The sequence below is a fragment of the Thermobia domestica genome, chromosome 13, assembly GCF_964235325.1.
Source record: "Thermobia domestica chromosome 13, izTheDome1.hap1.1, whole genome shotgun sequence".
Lineage (NCBI taxonomy): Eukaryota > Metazoa > Arthropoda > Insecta > Zygentoma > Lepismatidae > Thermobia > Thermobia domestica.
This window is the reverse complement of record NC_137466.1, coordinates 216,113,104-216,130,279: the sequence shown is the minus strand read 5'-3', so window position 1 is coordinate 216,130,279 and position 17,176 is coordinate 216,113,104. Positions and strand designations below refer to the sequence as shown.

Genomic DNA, 17,176 nt, shown 5'->3' with positions numbered 1-17,176 from the left:
TTAGCACATAATAATCCTGGCCTTGGCCATTACTATACCCATTAAAGCAGTCTTTATATATTCATAATTTAAAGTTTCATTGCTATTTGTTGTGCAATGTGTGATAATTAAATTTCTGGAAAGACTGAATGGGTATCACCTGTATTTTGGAACCCCATTAGTACTCGTGATCATTTGCCTAATACCTGCGTACACCAGAGATGGCGTGAGTGAATGAAAACTTAGCCCATGACTCACAGATCCCCCACCCACCGTGATCCACTGATTCACCACCCAAGGTGACTGACTCTGGCCTACGACCCACAATCCACGGTGACCAACTCTGACCTACCAACCACTATGGCCAACTCTTACCTACCAACCACTATGGCCCACTCTAACCTACCACCCACCAAAACCCATCGTCAACAACTCTGACCAATGACCCACGCCTTCCTCTCCACTGACGAATGAGTTTACACTTGTAATGAAACAAGGCTGTGAAATTATCAATAAGCAGATTTTGAATTTCTACGACCAATTGCTCAAGCGCCGCTCTGTTATAATACCAGTGGATCTGATCTTCACGATATGAAATGGTAAATTATTTGTCATGAGCAATATTATGTTGGATTTTATTTTAATTACCATATATAATTATTTCCTTGTTGGATTACAGGTACTTTTCAGTGGAAAATAGGATGAAATTTGAAAGTAGGCCAACGTAAAGAAAGAAAATCAGTGTAAAATTCGACTGTGTTTCGAAAGCCAAGTACTAAATTGTAATGGTATTATTACAATTACAGATAACAATTTCCAAAAGAGCCTGAAATCCTTTTTTCAATTAGATATCCTTTTTATACTCATCTCAGGTAAATAAATAGAAACAAATGAAAAAGGAAGAAAAATGGAAGTAAAACGTAGACAAATTCACTAGTGTTCAGAAGATACTGTCTATTATGCACTGAGCAGAGTAAGTCGGAGGATCAGAGTGGCTGTCGGTGAGTTGGTGGGTTAGAGTGGTTCATGGTGAGTCAGTGGGTCAGAGAGTCGCAGTGGATCGCGTCCTGTTGATCCGTAACCCGCTGATCCACTCACAAATCTTGATCCGTTTGATTAGCGACCCACTGACCCACTCCATCCCTGGGGTAGACCTCATGACTATTAAGATATTTTTAGTTAGATATTGTGGAATCAATAAAGATTTTCACTTAGGTTTTACGTTAAAGTGGTCGTAACAATAGTGATAGAGAGGCATAACGTGTTTATAATTAGAAAGTGTCTGGGTGCAAAATTGATTCCCTAGTGGGCTCATTCAATTTGTTCATCCGACTTAACCCACGTTATTTCTACCTCTTTTCAAAGTCACTACACAGAAAGCACAAACATTTTCTAACATCCCTAATAATTATCATTATCTAATAAAAAAAAAGTCAAACTATTGAAAATAAAACTGGAGTTTATTTTCTGAACAAAGTGTAAACAAATATATAGAATAATACATAAACTACCTACTTGAAAGACGATGGCAGCAACAAATGTGCAATTTATTTAATGTTTTTGAAATTATTTCGTTCTCATCTGAAGGAATGTCGGTTGATTTCTAAAATTTGCTCTATTATTTATTTCTGTTTATTCTTGTCACTTGTCGAGTAATAAATTACGCGATACGTTAAATGTGATAATATTCCTCTTCGTATCAATGTTTTTTTTAACACCTATAAGTACACTTCGGTCAATTTGACCGATGGGAATTTTTACGTTCTGATATTGGCAACACCGGTCGATTTTGGCGCTCCCCGTTCACAATACCTTTCTCTCTCCTCCCCCTGAATCACCACACAGAATTTCGCAAAACAATGCTGCTCCCCAGGTCGAATGCATGTCTGATGATCCATTCCATAAAAGGAAAACATGTGAGAAGTGCCCACTAGGAAGTGATAGAAAATGCATCAAGTGCAACCTCGCAATATATGGATAATGTCAAAGAGAAGTATGTGCTGAGAGACTGAGAGACTGAGCTAAACAACGTGTTTGAGTGTGAGCAAGAAAACTGAGATAGTTTGTGAACCTTAGCTTACACCAGTATATAATATGTCAATGTTTGAACAAGTTTCTGCTTGTGTATAAGTTGCTCAATGTCATACATGTATTATCAGTCATGTCTAATAATCTTTGTTTGTTAATTTAAATGATCTTTAATCCTTTTATTGCTTTACGATGTTTTCAAATAGTAAAAAAAGCATAAAAAATGCATACACAGTCAAAATGACCGTATGTGTACCTTTACATTATAATGATCACGTATTCCTATAGGTGTTAAAAATAAACCGAAAAACAAGTGGTTTCTTTGTTTTCGTCATTAATGTTCGCTCAAAAGATCAGGTACTCTACATGTGAACATGTAGTGTTTATACCGTATATTTGTTATTTAAGTCTTTGCTTTAAGCTTGAAAATATTTACATGTACAAATTACTGGCTAATGTTCACTGCCTTCAATGGGGCTCGCGCTCCTACTCTCGTCGAGGCTCGCGCGTACTTGTGCGTACATCCTTCAATGAGGATCGAAGACATTAGCTTCTTTGGTGCTCGCTCTCACTAGTTTCGTTGAGGTATGTGCTTACTTGTTATGGGGATCACTAATCTCAATTGAGCTCGGATTTACTATCATCAATGGGGCTCATTCTCAATCACGTCAGTGGGGCTTGCATTCATTTGTGTTCGGATTCATTACCTTCAGTGGAGCAGCGCTAATTATTCTCGTTGAGGCTTGCGTTTATTCTGGCTAACCTCACATTTTTCAATGAAGCTCACACTCGATGGTCTCCTTGGAGACCACACCTCTTTCAAACATGCATCTACTTGAGGTTGGGCTCATTACATTCAATAACGTTTGATCGCACTCACGTCAGAGAGGCTTGTACTTATTTATGCTGGGGTTATTACCTTCAGTGGGGTTCGCGCTTATCTCAAATGCAATCGAGCTCGAGCTTACTACCCCTGGTGGAGCTCGGCCTCACTCAGAAACGCACTCACTGATTCGATTTGCCCTTCGGCTCACTTAACTTCGTTCGGGCTTACCTTGAATGGAGCTCGGGTTCATTACTTTCAATGGGTCTCGAGTTCAGTCGGGATCGCGTTCACTAATTTTATTTGTTTACGCGCTCACTTAGGCTCGGGCTCCCTAAGCTCAAATAGGGTCGCGCTTTGTCTCACTTTCCGCAACTAGGCTTGGGCTCACCACCTTCAGTTGGAGTTGGTCTTACTTGAGCTCAAGTCTAATAATTTTGTTCAGGCTTGGAGTCATTACTTTTAATTGAGCTTGTTGTCGTGATAATTTCTTTGGTAATATCATTTAAGCAATACTATATAAATACCATAGAAGGAGCTAAGGTAGTGTGATGAAATTGTGGATCATTTTGTGACTAAATAGATGATAATCAAAAGTTACATGATTATTGAATATGTAGGCAAAGGAAAATAGTGGGGCTATATAAATTTCCCAAACCAATAATAAATTCGTATTTCTTATTAACTGTATTAAAACTCCTTTTGCATCTTGTTTTACAATATATGAAAATTCTGTTTATATAACCAAGTAATCGTTACTCAAAACATCATACTTAAGCCAGTCAAAAAACAGAGACCAAGCCATGATTAGCAAAGTGAAATAACTTGAGGTGCAAAATATGCTATTTTTGCCGCAGAGGTAAACAACGCCTTACGTTGTAAGAAGTTTGTTGCTGATTAACATTTTCAAACTCTACTTTAGAATTCACAGTATTTTCAAATGTCCAGTCAAAAGTGTTGAAGTGCATCGTATACAATCAGAAACCTGTATAGAAGCCAAGTGCAAGGTGAGACTTCAAGATTCAGAATAGAGAAACCTTGAAAATCTAGGATTATGTACTCTAATTTTCCTGCTATTTTTTGTCTGGTATTAGTGATTGAGTTTTTATTTTTACTAAAAGAAAAATATTTCATTTTCTATTTTTAAACTTTTAAAAAGACAACGGCGCGTATTAACTTCGTTCGGAGTTCGAGTCACTACTTCAATGTTGCTCAAACTCATTACGTCCAGTGAAAATCGCGTTCGAGCATACTAACGTCAATTGAGTTCGCGATCAGGTTAACTTCCGATTGTTTGCGTAATATTCAAGAAATAGCACGTAAGATATTGCAATTTTTAACTTTAATTTGTGGGACATTGATTATATGTTGAGCCAACTGAGATGGAGAAGTAAGCGTGGCGAGACTGTGACGTATGTCTTCATGATTTTTCAATACGGGCACATCCTCTATCTTATAACCTCCTTGGTACTCTCCGCATAAAAAATGCGACAGCTAAGGCTGTGCAGTTAGGCCACCCAATATACGCCTTCTTATCCCATAATCGTGTCAGGTAAAGAAACCCCCTATCTCTCTCCTTCTTTCTTCTCTCCCATACTAAAATTAGCTAACAACATGAGCGCAATTCTAATTTCAAACTACACATGTATTAGTTTCGATAAAATGAAATAACAAAACCCAAGACGAAACAAGATTCATAGGTTGATGTAGGGAGAAATTGAAACAAACACAATGAAGAATTGAAACCAATAAATGTCTATTACACAGAGGTTCAGAAATGACGCAGAGAGAAAGGTGGAAGAGGGAGAACAGGAGAGAAGAAGAAAAAGAAAAGGGAGAACAGATAAAACTGTGGAATTCAAACGTAGTAAGAAAAGAACCTAACATTATAAAGTTCCGTTTCCAGAAATCCAACAGTAATATAGAAATAACTTATGCTTTTACATATTTTTTCAGAACTATTCGAATATATAGAGGATGTTTTAAATATTCATTATGCCACTTTCATAACGGATAGCATACTCAATTTCAAGTAGACTCCTTCTATCACTTTTGAATTCTTAAAATACAAAAATATAAGGTGATTGAGAGAGATATAGTCATTACCTCTGTATGTAAAAGGAGAAATCCTGACTAACTAATTGATCAGCGCCCAAGCAAAAACGCTTAAACTCAAAACTTAAAATGTAGAAATGTCATAGGATTTGTAATCTAAGGGTTTCAAAATGAAATGAATTGCGAAAATTCGATGAGCAAGGGGGTAAAGGGATGGCAATTATTATTCTAAAATGTTCATATCTCGAAATCTCTGAAGGCTAGAGACATGAAATTGTGTATACGGACTAATAAATTTAAAATAATTAGAAACGTTTTTATATTTGACCTGAAAAAGAAAGAAGGTAAAGGAAAGGAATTATAAAATGTAATTATTATAATAAGATGTTCATATCTCAGAACTTTTTAAGGTTAAAGACATGATATTCGATATTTGGGCTTGTCGTTTAAAATAATTAGACATGCTCTTCACCATTTTGTTTTAAATATTTATCCTAGGAGGGAAGAAAACAAAGTGGGGTTACGATTGTTATCACTAGATCGCCATATCTCTAAACTCTTTAAGGTTATAGACACAAAATTTCGTATTTAGAACTTTCATTTAAAATAATAAAATACGTATTTTAGCATTTTTTGGTATTCCTGCTAGAAACGAAGAAAATTGGCTGGAAGGGAAAAAAAGAGTGGAATTGTAATTGTTCAAATAATATGACCATATCTCGAAATCCCTTAATGGTTAGAGGCATGAAAATTGTTATTTGGGTTTTTAATTTAAAATAACTAATGATGTGTTTAACGTTTCTTGACGTTTTCACTAGAAGGGATGAAAATGACGGGAAGAGAAAAGGGTGAGGGTTGCAATTATTATAATAAGATGGTCAAGTCTCGAAATCACTTAACATTAGAGACAGTTACAAATATACGAAGTGCGAGGCTGTACGCCGAGAAAATACAGGGGCCTGGGTCGAAGTCCCTACCTAGCCGGAGGCAAGTCTATTCATATAAAGAAGGTTTAGTGTTAGTGCTGGATTACCAACTTGAAAAATTCGAGTCTATCACCCTGGTCGCTTCTTCTCCAAACCTCAGCTGGACCTCCAATTGCGATTGTTCCCATCAGTACAACCACTATCATGGCGCCAAACATCACAATTGTCTGTAAGGCATCTGTCCAAACAACAGCTTTCAAACCTCCCTACAAAAAAATAAAGCGTAAAAATTAGGCTTAACAACCAATCAAATAAGAACATACATAAACATATGGTGGAACTCAGGTAAGTTTGAGTCTGAGAGATAAAAGTTGATACTACAGATGAAAAATGAAAACATCAAAATGCCAAGTAAAATATTTTTCAAAGAAGTAAGCATGATAGAGAAAATGAAATACTTAATGCAATAATATAAAGTAACCAAGAAAGTTATGTCGCTTTTTTACCCACTACCTTTGAACATCGATATGCTACCTAAGATGTACCTGGAAGATCAAACATAGTCCCCATCAGCATCGACAACCTTCTGCCAACATTTTGGAAGACCATGGTTTCCATCGCGGTACGGTTCAATTGCTGACAATATACAGTTGCATTGATGCTCTGACCAGCTGGTAGCAGTTCCCGAAGCACAAAGCAGCGAGCAGTCCACCAAACACACAGGAGGACCTTCGTCTTGTGCAGTGATGGTTTCGGCTGTTGTGGAACCAGTTCATGGGATACTAACAAATGGCGACGGCGCCGTGGAGCTTTGTACAGGACCCAGTTCTCATCATAAGTCAACAACCCGTTCAGAAATGGCGCTTTCATCAAACGAGACAGTAAAGAAGCACAGGTGCCTGTTCGTGTTGCTTTCTGACCCGGAGTCAAATCATCTTGAACCATGGACCCAACTTGTAGTGTTTCCCAAATAGATGGAAATGCTGTCGAATGGTTTCTCCACTCACACTGAATAGTAATCCCAATTCCTCACATGTCTGGCCACTGTTCGCCTCTATTGATGTCTGAAGATCCTCATTTTGTACATGTGTTGGTCTTGCGGCACGTGGTGCGTCTTCGAGTCTGTCGTCACCGTCCTTAAACTTGTTAAACCATCGTTGCACTCTCCACATAGTCACGACACCCTCACCAAAGGCCTGACATATCTTCCGCCCCGCTGCAGCGCCGTTTGACCCCAGTTTGAAGTCATACAACATTTACGTTCTTATAATGTTCTGTGGAGGTCCCATGTTCACTCTGTTCTTACGTCGTTCACGTTCACAGTGTAACTGAATTGACACGACCAAGTAGTATGTTGGATATATCCACACCAACAAGTGGCCTTCGTCTAATCTCCGTTTTCATTCAACTCATGGTGTGAAGGCGAATGGAACACAGACCTCCACAAAAAGCGACATAACTTTCTTGGTTACCTTTATAACAACAATAATAATGGAAAATTCACTTCCATTGAATAGTGTAGTTTCTGTTTTTATTTGTTTCCTATTGGTGTAACCTAAAGTTGGTCAGATCTCGTCTTGAGTTGGGAGTATATGTGGAAATGGCCATTAAATGTTTTCTTATAAAATCGTGTAAAACTTACAACTCGATAGTTGAAGAGGAGAGAGTGTCACAGCTGATAACAGTCGCAGATACATCCTAATCCAGAAGGACCTGTGACACGTTTCACTACTTGGTACTGTAAAATTGTATTCAAACATAACAGGAATTCCTACAATCTGGAAATGTAAGTCCATTCTAACTAAATTTCCGAAAGAACATTATAAAGCTAACTGCATCCAATGTACATTTAAACGCTCGTATTACAAAAGAGATTACTTCTGATTATGGTGGATCGAGTTGTATGTGTTAAGCTCAGGAAATGTGTTGCGGATGAAACGAGTCTTAGTTTTAACTGTCGCAATGATTTTTTAACAAGGTCCAAGGGTTTAAGTGCACCAAAAACTCAATTATTTTTTTCATCCGGAGTGTTTCGTAGGCATTTAAGTGTCGAGGTTTTGTAATAGGTATTTTTTTTAGAAAAAAACATAACGTGGATCTCCCGTAAAAGTGAATGTATGTATGTATCAGTATGTTTATTGGACATTCTAAGTGATCAAATGTTGCGAATTCTACATCTTCATGAAGAATGTGTAGTGAGCACACTTATCTTTGTAAAGGTGGAAACTGCTGTGTTTGGATGCCTCATAAAATTGGTACAGATGTATTCAATCGTAGTGAAATATCAGTAAAAAGAATGTGAAACATCAGGTACATCAAGGAAATGTCAGACGTTGCATATCAAAAGCAGTCGCTTATTGTCTTGCTGAAAAGTGTTTCCATGAAAAAGACCACGATCGGGTCCAATCCTCATTGACAGTGTTCGAAGTGACACGGTATGCGGTGGTATGCCATGCCGCCTCTGGTTTTTCAGTAATGAGGACATACCGTCTCTGGTTTTTCAGTCATCAAGAAAATATTTAAATAGCCGACATTTTGAGTCAAAATCGTAATAAAGCATACCGCCTTTGCTTTTTTTCCACTTCGAGCACTGCTTATTGATATACCATTTCATGGAAAATTACACAGCAATGCTTAGTATACACCACCATACACAAAATCCAATGATATTCCATGCAAAAACACTCAGCTTTGGATCAATGTGACAATTCCGAATGTAAGTATCTCTCAGCCAACAACCAAGATACAAATGTGATGTGCTGAAATTGTTGCTTCATGATTACAAAATATTCTTCTAGTTTCCAGACACATCTACTAATCCTACGTTACCACTCAGCTATTACTGAAATGTGACCCTTAATCCTGCTTCCTTTATTTTTTACAGGGAATGTGACTAGAGATGCAAAATGCCGGCTTTTTTGAATCGATGATTTTTTCACATAAAAAGCCGGCTTTTTTGGGAAAAAAACGAGAATTTTGGAAAATTTGGCTTTTTTCATTTTCATGATTTTTCTATCTACATAGCTTTCTTATAGTATATTCTATAGCTAGATAAGAATTTCATGACCTAAATGCCATATTCCGCCCTGAAATTCACCATCAAGATGGATGGAGCACATGTTTTATGAATCAAAGCTAACATGAAGAATGTAGTATTTGAGGTCAGTTTCAGAGGCTAATTAACTTTTGAGTTATCGACATTTTTTTCTTCTCTAGATCATTATAGTTTGTCATCCGTGTTTCATTTCTAAGAGCTTAGTACTCTAGCTTCTAGCGCAAAAGTTAAACTTATTTTTTCTATATATCCGTCAAAGCGTACGTTTTTCAATATATCCGTCAAACCGTGTGCAACAATTTAGCAATAATTTTTCCGGATACAATCTTGAATACTAATTTATACAAATCATCAGTAGCAGATTCAGAAAAGTACTTTGGGAGGGGTTTCTCTGATTGTTTCGTTTTCTAAAATGTCCTAATTTTATTTGGGAGGAGCTTGAAGTTTATGAGTAAGGCATAATATTTCGTTTCGTTGATATATTTAGCGAGAATCTTCCAAATAGAACCTTGAAGATCATTTTATACTGAAAATCAGTGGCAGATTTAGAAGAGTATTTTGGGAGGGGATTTTCTTACTAATGTTTAGTTTTTCTAAACATTCGTAATTTTTATTTGACGGGAGCTTAAAGTTTATGAGTAAAGGCATAACTAATAGATATTTCCTTTATTTTAGACATTCCGTAATTTTGGGGAACAGGCTTCAGTCCGAAAGACCACCCCTCTAACCTTCGCAAAACCGTCACTGCTGGTAATTAGTAATAATAATGACTTAAAACAAGAAGAAAGGAAGTCGGCCAACTCACAGTACATGCACTATTTGTACTTCACAGATGGAAGAAGAAAAGCTTTGTCAGAACGGTCGAATGCTGGGTTCAGTCCCGAACTTCCCGATAGAAGCGCAAAAGCTCCACTCAGTCATGTTTCTTGTGCAGTTGTATTTATCTTAACTTAAATATATTCCGTAGTCCTTTTTTGGTGGGGTGGGGAGAGTTCCGTAATGATATGAAGGGTATGAGCCAAGAACATGGTAACCAACAAATTTTCAATTGCTGAGTTATGCAGCACCAGATAGACAGCAACGCATACCGCTTCGTTCAGTCCTTCATGTATAGTATTATGTGAAAAATCAGCTTTCTGACTTTCAAAACGGATTGTGCAGCAGAAAATCTCTAATTTTTTTAAAATAGTAAAATTGTGGGTTACCATGTTCTTGCCTCACACCCTTCATATGTTGAATCCCTCTTGTTAAAAATTCAGAAAACTTGAGGACTTAGTAAACCGTGATGGTGGTTATGTAAAACTATAGAATTTCAAGAATATACAGAACCAAAAGCTCTAGATGTGCAGCCTTTAAGTGTATCATATAAATCTAAGTATTCTTCTTACGTTTTATTTTACTTTTATTTTGTTCCAAAAAGAGGGTATGGAATTTTTGAAGTAAAAATACTACACAGAATTTTGCTAGTTATTTGTGTATTTTTAAAAAAGGAAGTATTTACTTTTAGGGTTGGCTGGTTTACACCAACTGCTTTTTTTCTAATAAACAACTGGTTTAAACCAAAAAAATAAAAAGAACGAAAAATGCGAATCGTGTGAACTTCATGGTGACGTTTCCACACATCAAACAATCTGCATTAGTTGTATTTCCTTTTCACCTTTTAATCAAGGTGTCCCATTCAATTTTCGGTTGAACCACAACCCTTCTTTCATGCGTAAACAAAGTAGCGGTTCGGATGTAACTTTAAGCGAATCTTCTCCTTAATAACCTCGGTATTACGTAAGGATGTTAAGCCTCAACATAAGAAACGAAACCAAATTGTATATTTCTGCATACCTGAATGCCTGTTATTTTATAAACAAGCCAAGGTTGCTTAAATATATTGATAGAAATTGGCATAATTTATCGATTGCCTACGTAGCTTCCCACATTAACTTGGATTGGACTTTCAATGATATATACGTACTAAATTTGTAATTTAATACCTCAGTTTTAGCGTACTGATTATGATACGTTGACCTTTAAATTTTACATGCAAAGCAATAACAGGATTTTTCTGTTATTGTTTTACATTTAGAGTAATGATGGGATTTTCCCGATGGCTAGGGCGGGAGTTTCCCAATTTAAGAAATTTGCTGACCGGACTTCTTTAATCTTATGTGACCTCTTCCAGCATAACCCTGTTGTTGCATTTTAACACCAAGGTGAAACAAACTTACTTCCGTCAATATGTAATATAAATACATAAAGCAAAATATCTAAACCCAAAAAACCTGGTTTAAGCCAAAAAAGCCCAGTTTAAATTTCCCCCAAAAACGGTTTTTTGGCATTTTCAAAAACAACCATGGTTCCCAACCCTGCTTACTTTTGTATATAGGAGGTTTAAAAAATTCTTATTATATGCATTGGTTAATCCTTTGGAATTCATAATGTAAATATGTTGAGAAGTAAAATTGTTTGAAATATCTTTTCGAAATTCATGGTTTATTTTCCAGGTTTTATATTATTATCGGCATCAACCACTAATTAAATGACTTTTTGTTTTATAGAGAAGCGAAACAAGATCTGCTTTATCAATTTAAAGCAGAATTTTGAAAAAGCCCAAATTTCCCAAGCAAAAAAGCAAAACAGATAAAACCGAGTTTTTTCCCAAAAAGCCGGTTTTTTTTCGAGCCCTTGCATCTCTAAATGCGACTGCTGCGTGATGCGTCGAGGAGGTAGAATTATTATTTTCCTGACCTTCTATCCTGTAGACATTACCAAATGTAGGCTCAGTACGATTTTTCCTTAATGTTGAAATTTTAATGTCAAAATGAGCATATTTATTTTACTATGTTATCGTTGCGTTCTCACAAAGTATAGGATTAATCAAAACCAAGTCACATTGAAAATAAAATAGAATTCTCACTTACCAAGGCAGTGTAGAAAATACATACAAGACAAACAAATGGCGTTACAAGGTGAACATTCACACCAGTCACTGAAAAACAAAAGAAACTAAATTGTCTTTAAAGTGCTTAGGCATTTACAAAATGACTACAGTTGCTAAATCGTTAATGCACATGCTTTCCATAGTGGTTCAGGACTAAATTTAGTTGGATTTGCTTCGTTAGTATATAAATCTAACTATGATTCAGTTTTCATTTTAGTCAGTAAGTTCAATATTATTTAATTTCCCTCGGTGAAAAGGAAAGTTAAACTCCTATTAGTAATTCAACCAAGTTTTTAACATTGGTCTTTTGTTGTGCGCAAAATAAATTTTTGAACCTCACTTAATGACCAACTGTAGAATATAATGCAACGTAAAATTAGAAAAATACAATGACTTTCTAACTTAAAATATATAGAATTATTGTTATGTATTACAGCACTTTGAATTGCAGATTTCAAGATTGGAGGGCAGATCATTAACAAGATCAGGTATACAGATGATACAATTATTAAAGCTAGAACCGAAGATGCACTATACGAACAGATTGACAAAATAGTTGACACCGATAAACTATAGGGGATGGAAATCAACATCAAAATGTCGAAAATTATGAGAAAATCCCAAGGAAACGTGCTCTTATGGGTCACAGTAGAACAAAGAATACTTGAAGAGGTCGACCATTTCAAATATCTGGGAAGTATTTTGACAAAAGACACGTATTGCACCACAGAGATCAGGTTAAGAATTGCATAGCGAAGAAAGCATTCAACAAGAAAAGTCACTTTTAACTAACAAGTTCAATATTGAACTTAGGAAGAAGTTGGCCTAGTGCTATATCTGGAGCATTGAACTGTATGGTTCAGAGACTTGGACATTACGGAAGTTAGAGAAGAAATATTTAGAGAGCTTCGAAATGTAGTATTGGAGAAAAATGGAGAAGATAAAATGGATAGAAAGAGTAACAAAAGATGTTTTAAAACGGATAGAAGAGAAGCGGACACTTCTAGCCAGCATTCTTCGCAGGAAGGCCTATTGGGTTGAACACATATTGCGAAGAAATTGTCTTCTTCATACCGCCAGAGAAAGAAAAGATGGAAGGAAAGCGAGGAATATGTAGAAGATGGTGATTTGAGAAACAGAAGAGAATGTTGAGAGTTAAAAGAAGAAGCTGAGGATCGAGAAACGTGGAAGAAATATTTCCAGGCCTAAATCTAAAATTGAAAAAAAAAAAAAAAACTCTTTAGTCCCAGGGCCTGCCGAAAGGCAGAATACTTAATAATAGTAATAATTACAGCACTACTTTTTATGTTGTTAAGATAGAATGCAATATGAAATTGACTTAGATAATTGAGAAGCATGAAAGAAAACTGAAAAGTTTGGAAGCATAGGTTACTACGAGTAATAATTTCATCTCAGAAACCTATATCTAATAATTTGTTCTTTCGATTTCATTATCAGAACAAATGTTCAGTCTAAGCCATAGAGAATTGGTTCCCAGCATTTCTATATTAGTGTATCGTGAAGTTATTTTGAGCCGATTTGAAACTCTCATACGAAACAAGATTTTGGATTTTGATTCGAGGTTTCATGCGTGCTTTCTTATAACGAGCAATGTCTTTTTAATATGAAAACAAATGAAAACAATTTTTATAATGAAAACAAAACACAGTAGACTATAATACAATGATTTTTATATAATTATGATGAATTGAAAGAACACAAACCAAGACTGAATTTAAAAGATAAAATCGCAATTGATTCTACAGAATGGGTTTCTCAATATCTTCAAACCAGGAAAAGCCTTGTAGGGAAACGTAGGGCATAATAGGGAAGCTAAAACATTTACTTTTATAAATTGTAACCAATTGCTCAATTGTACTAATCTTTTTGCGGTAGACACGTTGAAGATTTATTGTAATATTTCAATAATCAGCAAATCTTTTCAAAAATATTCTTTTGGTCATTTTTACTTAGCTTGTTCCAAAAATATCTCTTATCTCCATTATGCCCTGTACGTGAGCATAATGAGACATTGGATTTCAGTCAACCCCATTATGCCTCTACCTCATACTGCCCCGTACACTATTACAGCTATAATATCCGGCTCTAATGTAGACTTATCGTTATAAAATAACAATATATTATTACTATTATAAAACAGAAATGAATGTTATGAAATATATCTTAGACTCAATAATCAAATGTAATAAAAGATGAGTACTCATTTTGTTAAGAAATTGTTGACAACCACTTCAACAAGTATAGGCTACATTCTGAATTAGGCATTATTATGAAAAGGAAAACTTTTGTGACCATTGGAATTTGTGCTACAAGGTTTATTCATATATACATTGAATTGTTGTAGCTTGTTTTTTTAATGTTTCCTGACATCAAATCAACTTAAACAGATTTTGAAATTGAGCTTGAAAAACTTAAAGAAAACTGCACATTCGAACTTTAAATATGCATGAGAAAATCAAAAAGGAACAATTATACAGTGCAACTATTAAGTCTGAAATAGATGTGAAGCATTGGTAGATTCGTGCTTTTTCTAACAGGATTTACAATAGTATTCAACTTCATAGTCATCCCTATTAACCCCGGTACACGAATTGTGGGAACACTAATGGAATTTGGTGCAAGATATCCAAACCTCGTTAGATTTGGATCAAACGTTGCCACAATGAAGACGTGCTGCTTCGTGGTCTCCTTCGGCAGACGAACTTGATGACTCTTCAACTAGTTTCTTTTCTCGGTCATTCTTTAGTAGGCCTTTGTTTGAGGTAAGTTGCGATATAGTAGGTTTTCTTCTGTAATTTATACTTTTGACAGTTAGGAATTTGCTTGAACCAACTTAAGTTCCTTTTGTACGGAGATGTAGTTAATACGGCTGTTTTATCTCTTTTATGGTTTGTATATTTTGTATCTTGCTCAATTTTTGGAATAGCTATTATGGTTTAAAATGAAGCAGAAGGAAAACTTCATGATGATGGAGTTTGTTCCTTGGAAGAGTAAGAGCGGATTTTTGCTTCAATCGAAGATTCAGATTATTCAACTGTACGCTTTGTGGGTGTGGATTCAAAAGTGATTTGCTAGACACAGTTGGTGTAGGGTCTTCATTTCCTAGTGATGCAGTAACGTTTAGCATCTGCACGTAAAAAGTTTTCAACTCTGAACACGTTCATCTCCAAAGGTCAAATTTCTGTTTTCTTGAAGGCGTTAATTGCGTTCAACATTCAAGCAGTTCGCAAAAATGCAGGATCAGAAAGGTGAGAGATGTCTTGGAGCTTAACAACTTTTGGGTATTTGGTTCTAATCTATTTCCTAACATAATCTTCATAGAATTCGTTGAGTGGTCTCATAAAGTCGACGACAAGGGGTTCAAGTCGATGGGAGCAATGAGATGGCAAAATAGCAAAACTACCCGATTTTCCCTCGCCATATCAATTAAGTCCCAGCATTCATTAAAAATATTTCGAGCAGGTTAATAAACTATACAATCAATACTTTTACGGGGCATAGTGGGGTAATGGGGCAAAATGCGGTGGTTGCAATACCGCTTTGTCCCAGATGCGTTGTACTGTTAAATCAACGAAAATCTCTGTTACAGCCTACAATTCGTAAATCTCAACAACATACAACGAACACAGAAGAAATATTCTTTCAACGTATCTATAGGTTAAATGTGTGAAATAAATGATTTGCCCTATCTTGACAATGAAAAATCGCATTGGTTATATCCCACACGCGTAAACAAAGAACTGACACACAACACTGTTTCTTCTCAACTGATAAACGCTATTCAAGCACGATGTCCATTCATTCTTGAGAATGTTGTGTAAGTACTTGCCGCTACGTTGCAGTAAAATACTGACCGGAAAACACCAATATCTCGTTATGACCGCATCCCCTGTTATGCCCCCATTCCTCTATGCTGCATGTAATGCGAACATTAAACATTAGTTTATGCATACATTTCATATGCAGTTGGTTTGTTAAGTTTGTTGAAGCTACTATCGCGTGCCAATTAACAAATATTGCAAACGAATGTCAGTTTTCAAGTACAAGACTTTTTTGTTGTTTTGAACTCGAATTTAGTGAGCACCGATTTAATGCACCTTCTAATTTTGGATACAAAATTTAGCTAGAAATAGTGAGTGTTACAGGATACGGAAAAACACAGAGGCTAGTACTGATACTAAAAATGAAGGCATGGGATAGACTTTACTCCAAATTTTCTTGACAAGAAAGAAAACTAAAATAGACAGAAATTAATAATTATATATAAAATGAAGATATAATAATTAATAATTGTAGATGATTTTGTCCCTTCCATCAGGAAATGTTCAATTTACTGCACCTACATTACTATATATAGCACATGATTAGTAATACACAGGACGTTTCAGTCTGTTAATTCCCTTCACCAAATAATTTCGGAATTGATTTAACACTTTAGTTAGCCACATATATATTTGTGTGTATATAGGTAATAAATTTGACAGAAATAAAGGTTTAACTCAACAATTGAAACTATGTAGTTAACATTCGGTCGTACCTTGACTGAAGGCCAATGCAGGAACATAGACAACGATTGGAATATACAAGAACTGAAATAAAGATGATTCAGGTCAGTTAATCATACTTAAGTTTAAATACTGTATTCTTCATGTTATTACACGCCTTTAATAAATCTTAATTATTTCAGCCTACTATGAAACATACACCATAAATATGTACCAGGTACAGTATATCTTTGAAGTAAGTAATTCTAAGGTAATATATCACAACGAATAAATCAAAATGTTGTGTATTATTTATTTGTCATTTTTCTTATTGAACACCGTTATTGAACTACAGTACAACCCCTCAAATCTGAACCCCGGAAATCCGAAAACCCGGCAAATCCGATCACGTTCTCAGGAAAGAAAAAATAACTACAGCTGGAAAATTAACTACAGCTACTTATTGTTGCTGTTCCAACTCCGTACTCCGCCGCTAACTTGGTCAAACTTTCGCCGTCGTCTAGACGTTTTAAGGCTTTTAACTTTTGTTCCACGGTACACGAACTGTGTTTCCACTTACTCGACTCACCATTACTGTACGTACTTTTAAAACGTCAATTCAAGCTGTTCATTAGAATACGTAAACAAATATTAACCGTACAAACGCTGAAACACTTAACTAAGGCCTTATTTATACGTACGATCCGCACTATTCAGCAGGTGAACGATCACTAATAGACAAAATAATTACGTACATCAATAAATACAGTAAGAGGAAGTGGTAGGTGTAGAGTGATAATAGGCTACTTTTAGCATACGCTCGCCTAGCAACAATGACAGCTCACCGGACGTACACTCATGTCCAAAATTATT

At 35.8% G+C, this 17,176-nt stretch overlaps 1 protein-coding gene across 1 annotated transcript in view; it reads right to left on the bottom strand.

Moving 5' to 3' along the window:
- The window catches only part of LOC145669019 (sodium-coupled monocarboxylate transporter 1-like), a 64,476-nt gene that overhangs the window by 25,649 nt on the left and 21,651 nt on the right, over nucleotides 1-17,176 (bottom strand). The window contains exons 5-7 of the mRNA XM_081737359.1: nucleotides 16,357-16,408; nucleotides 11,779-11,846; nucleotides 5,923-6,077 (exon numbers count right to left, since the gene is read on the bottom strand). Coding sequence (XP_081593485.1) covers nucleotides 5,923-6,077; nucleotides 11,779-11,846; nucleotides 16,357-16,408 — 275 coding nt within the window. The remainder of the gene's footprint in view (nucleotides 1-5,922; nucleotides 6,078-11,778; nucleotides 11,847-16,356; nucleotides 16,409-17,176) is intronic.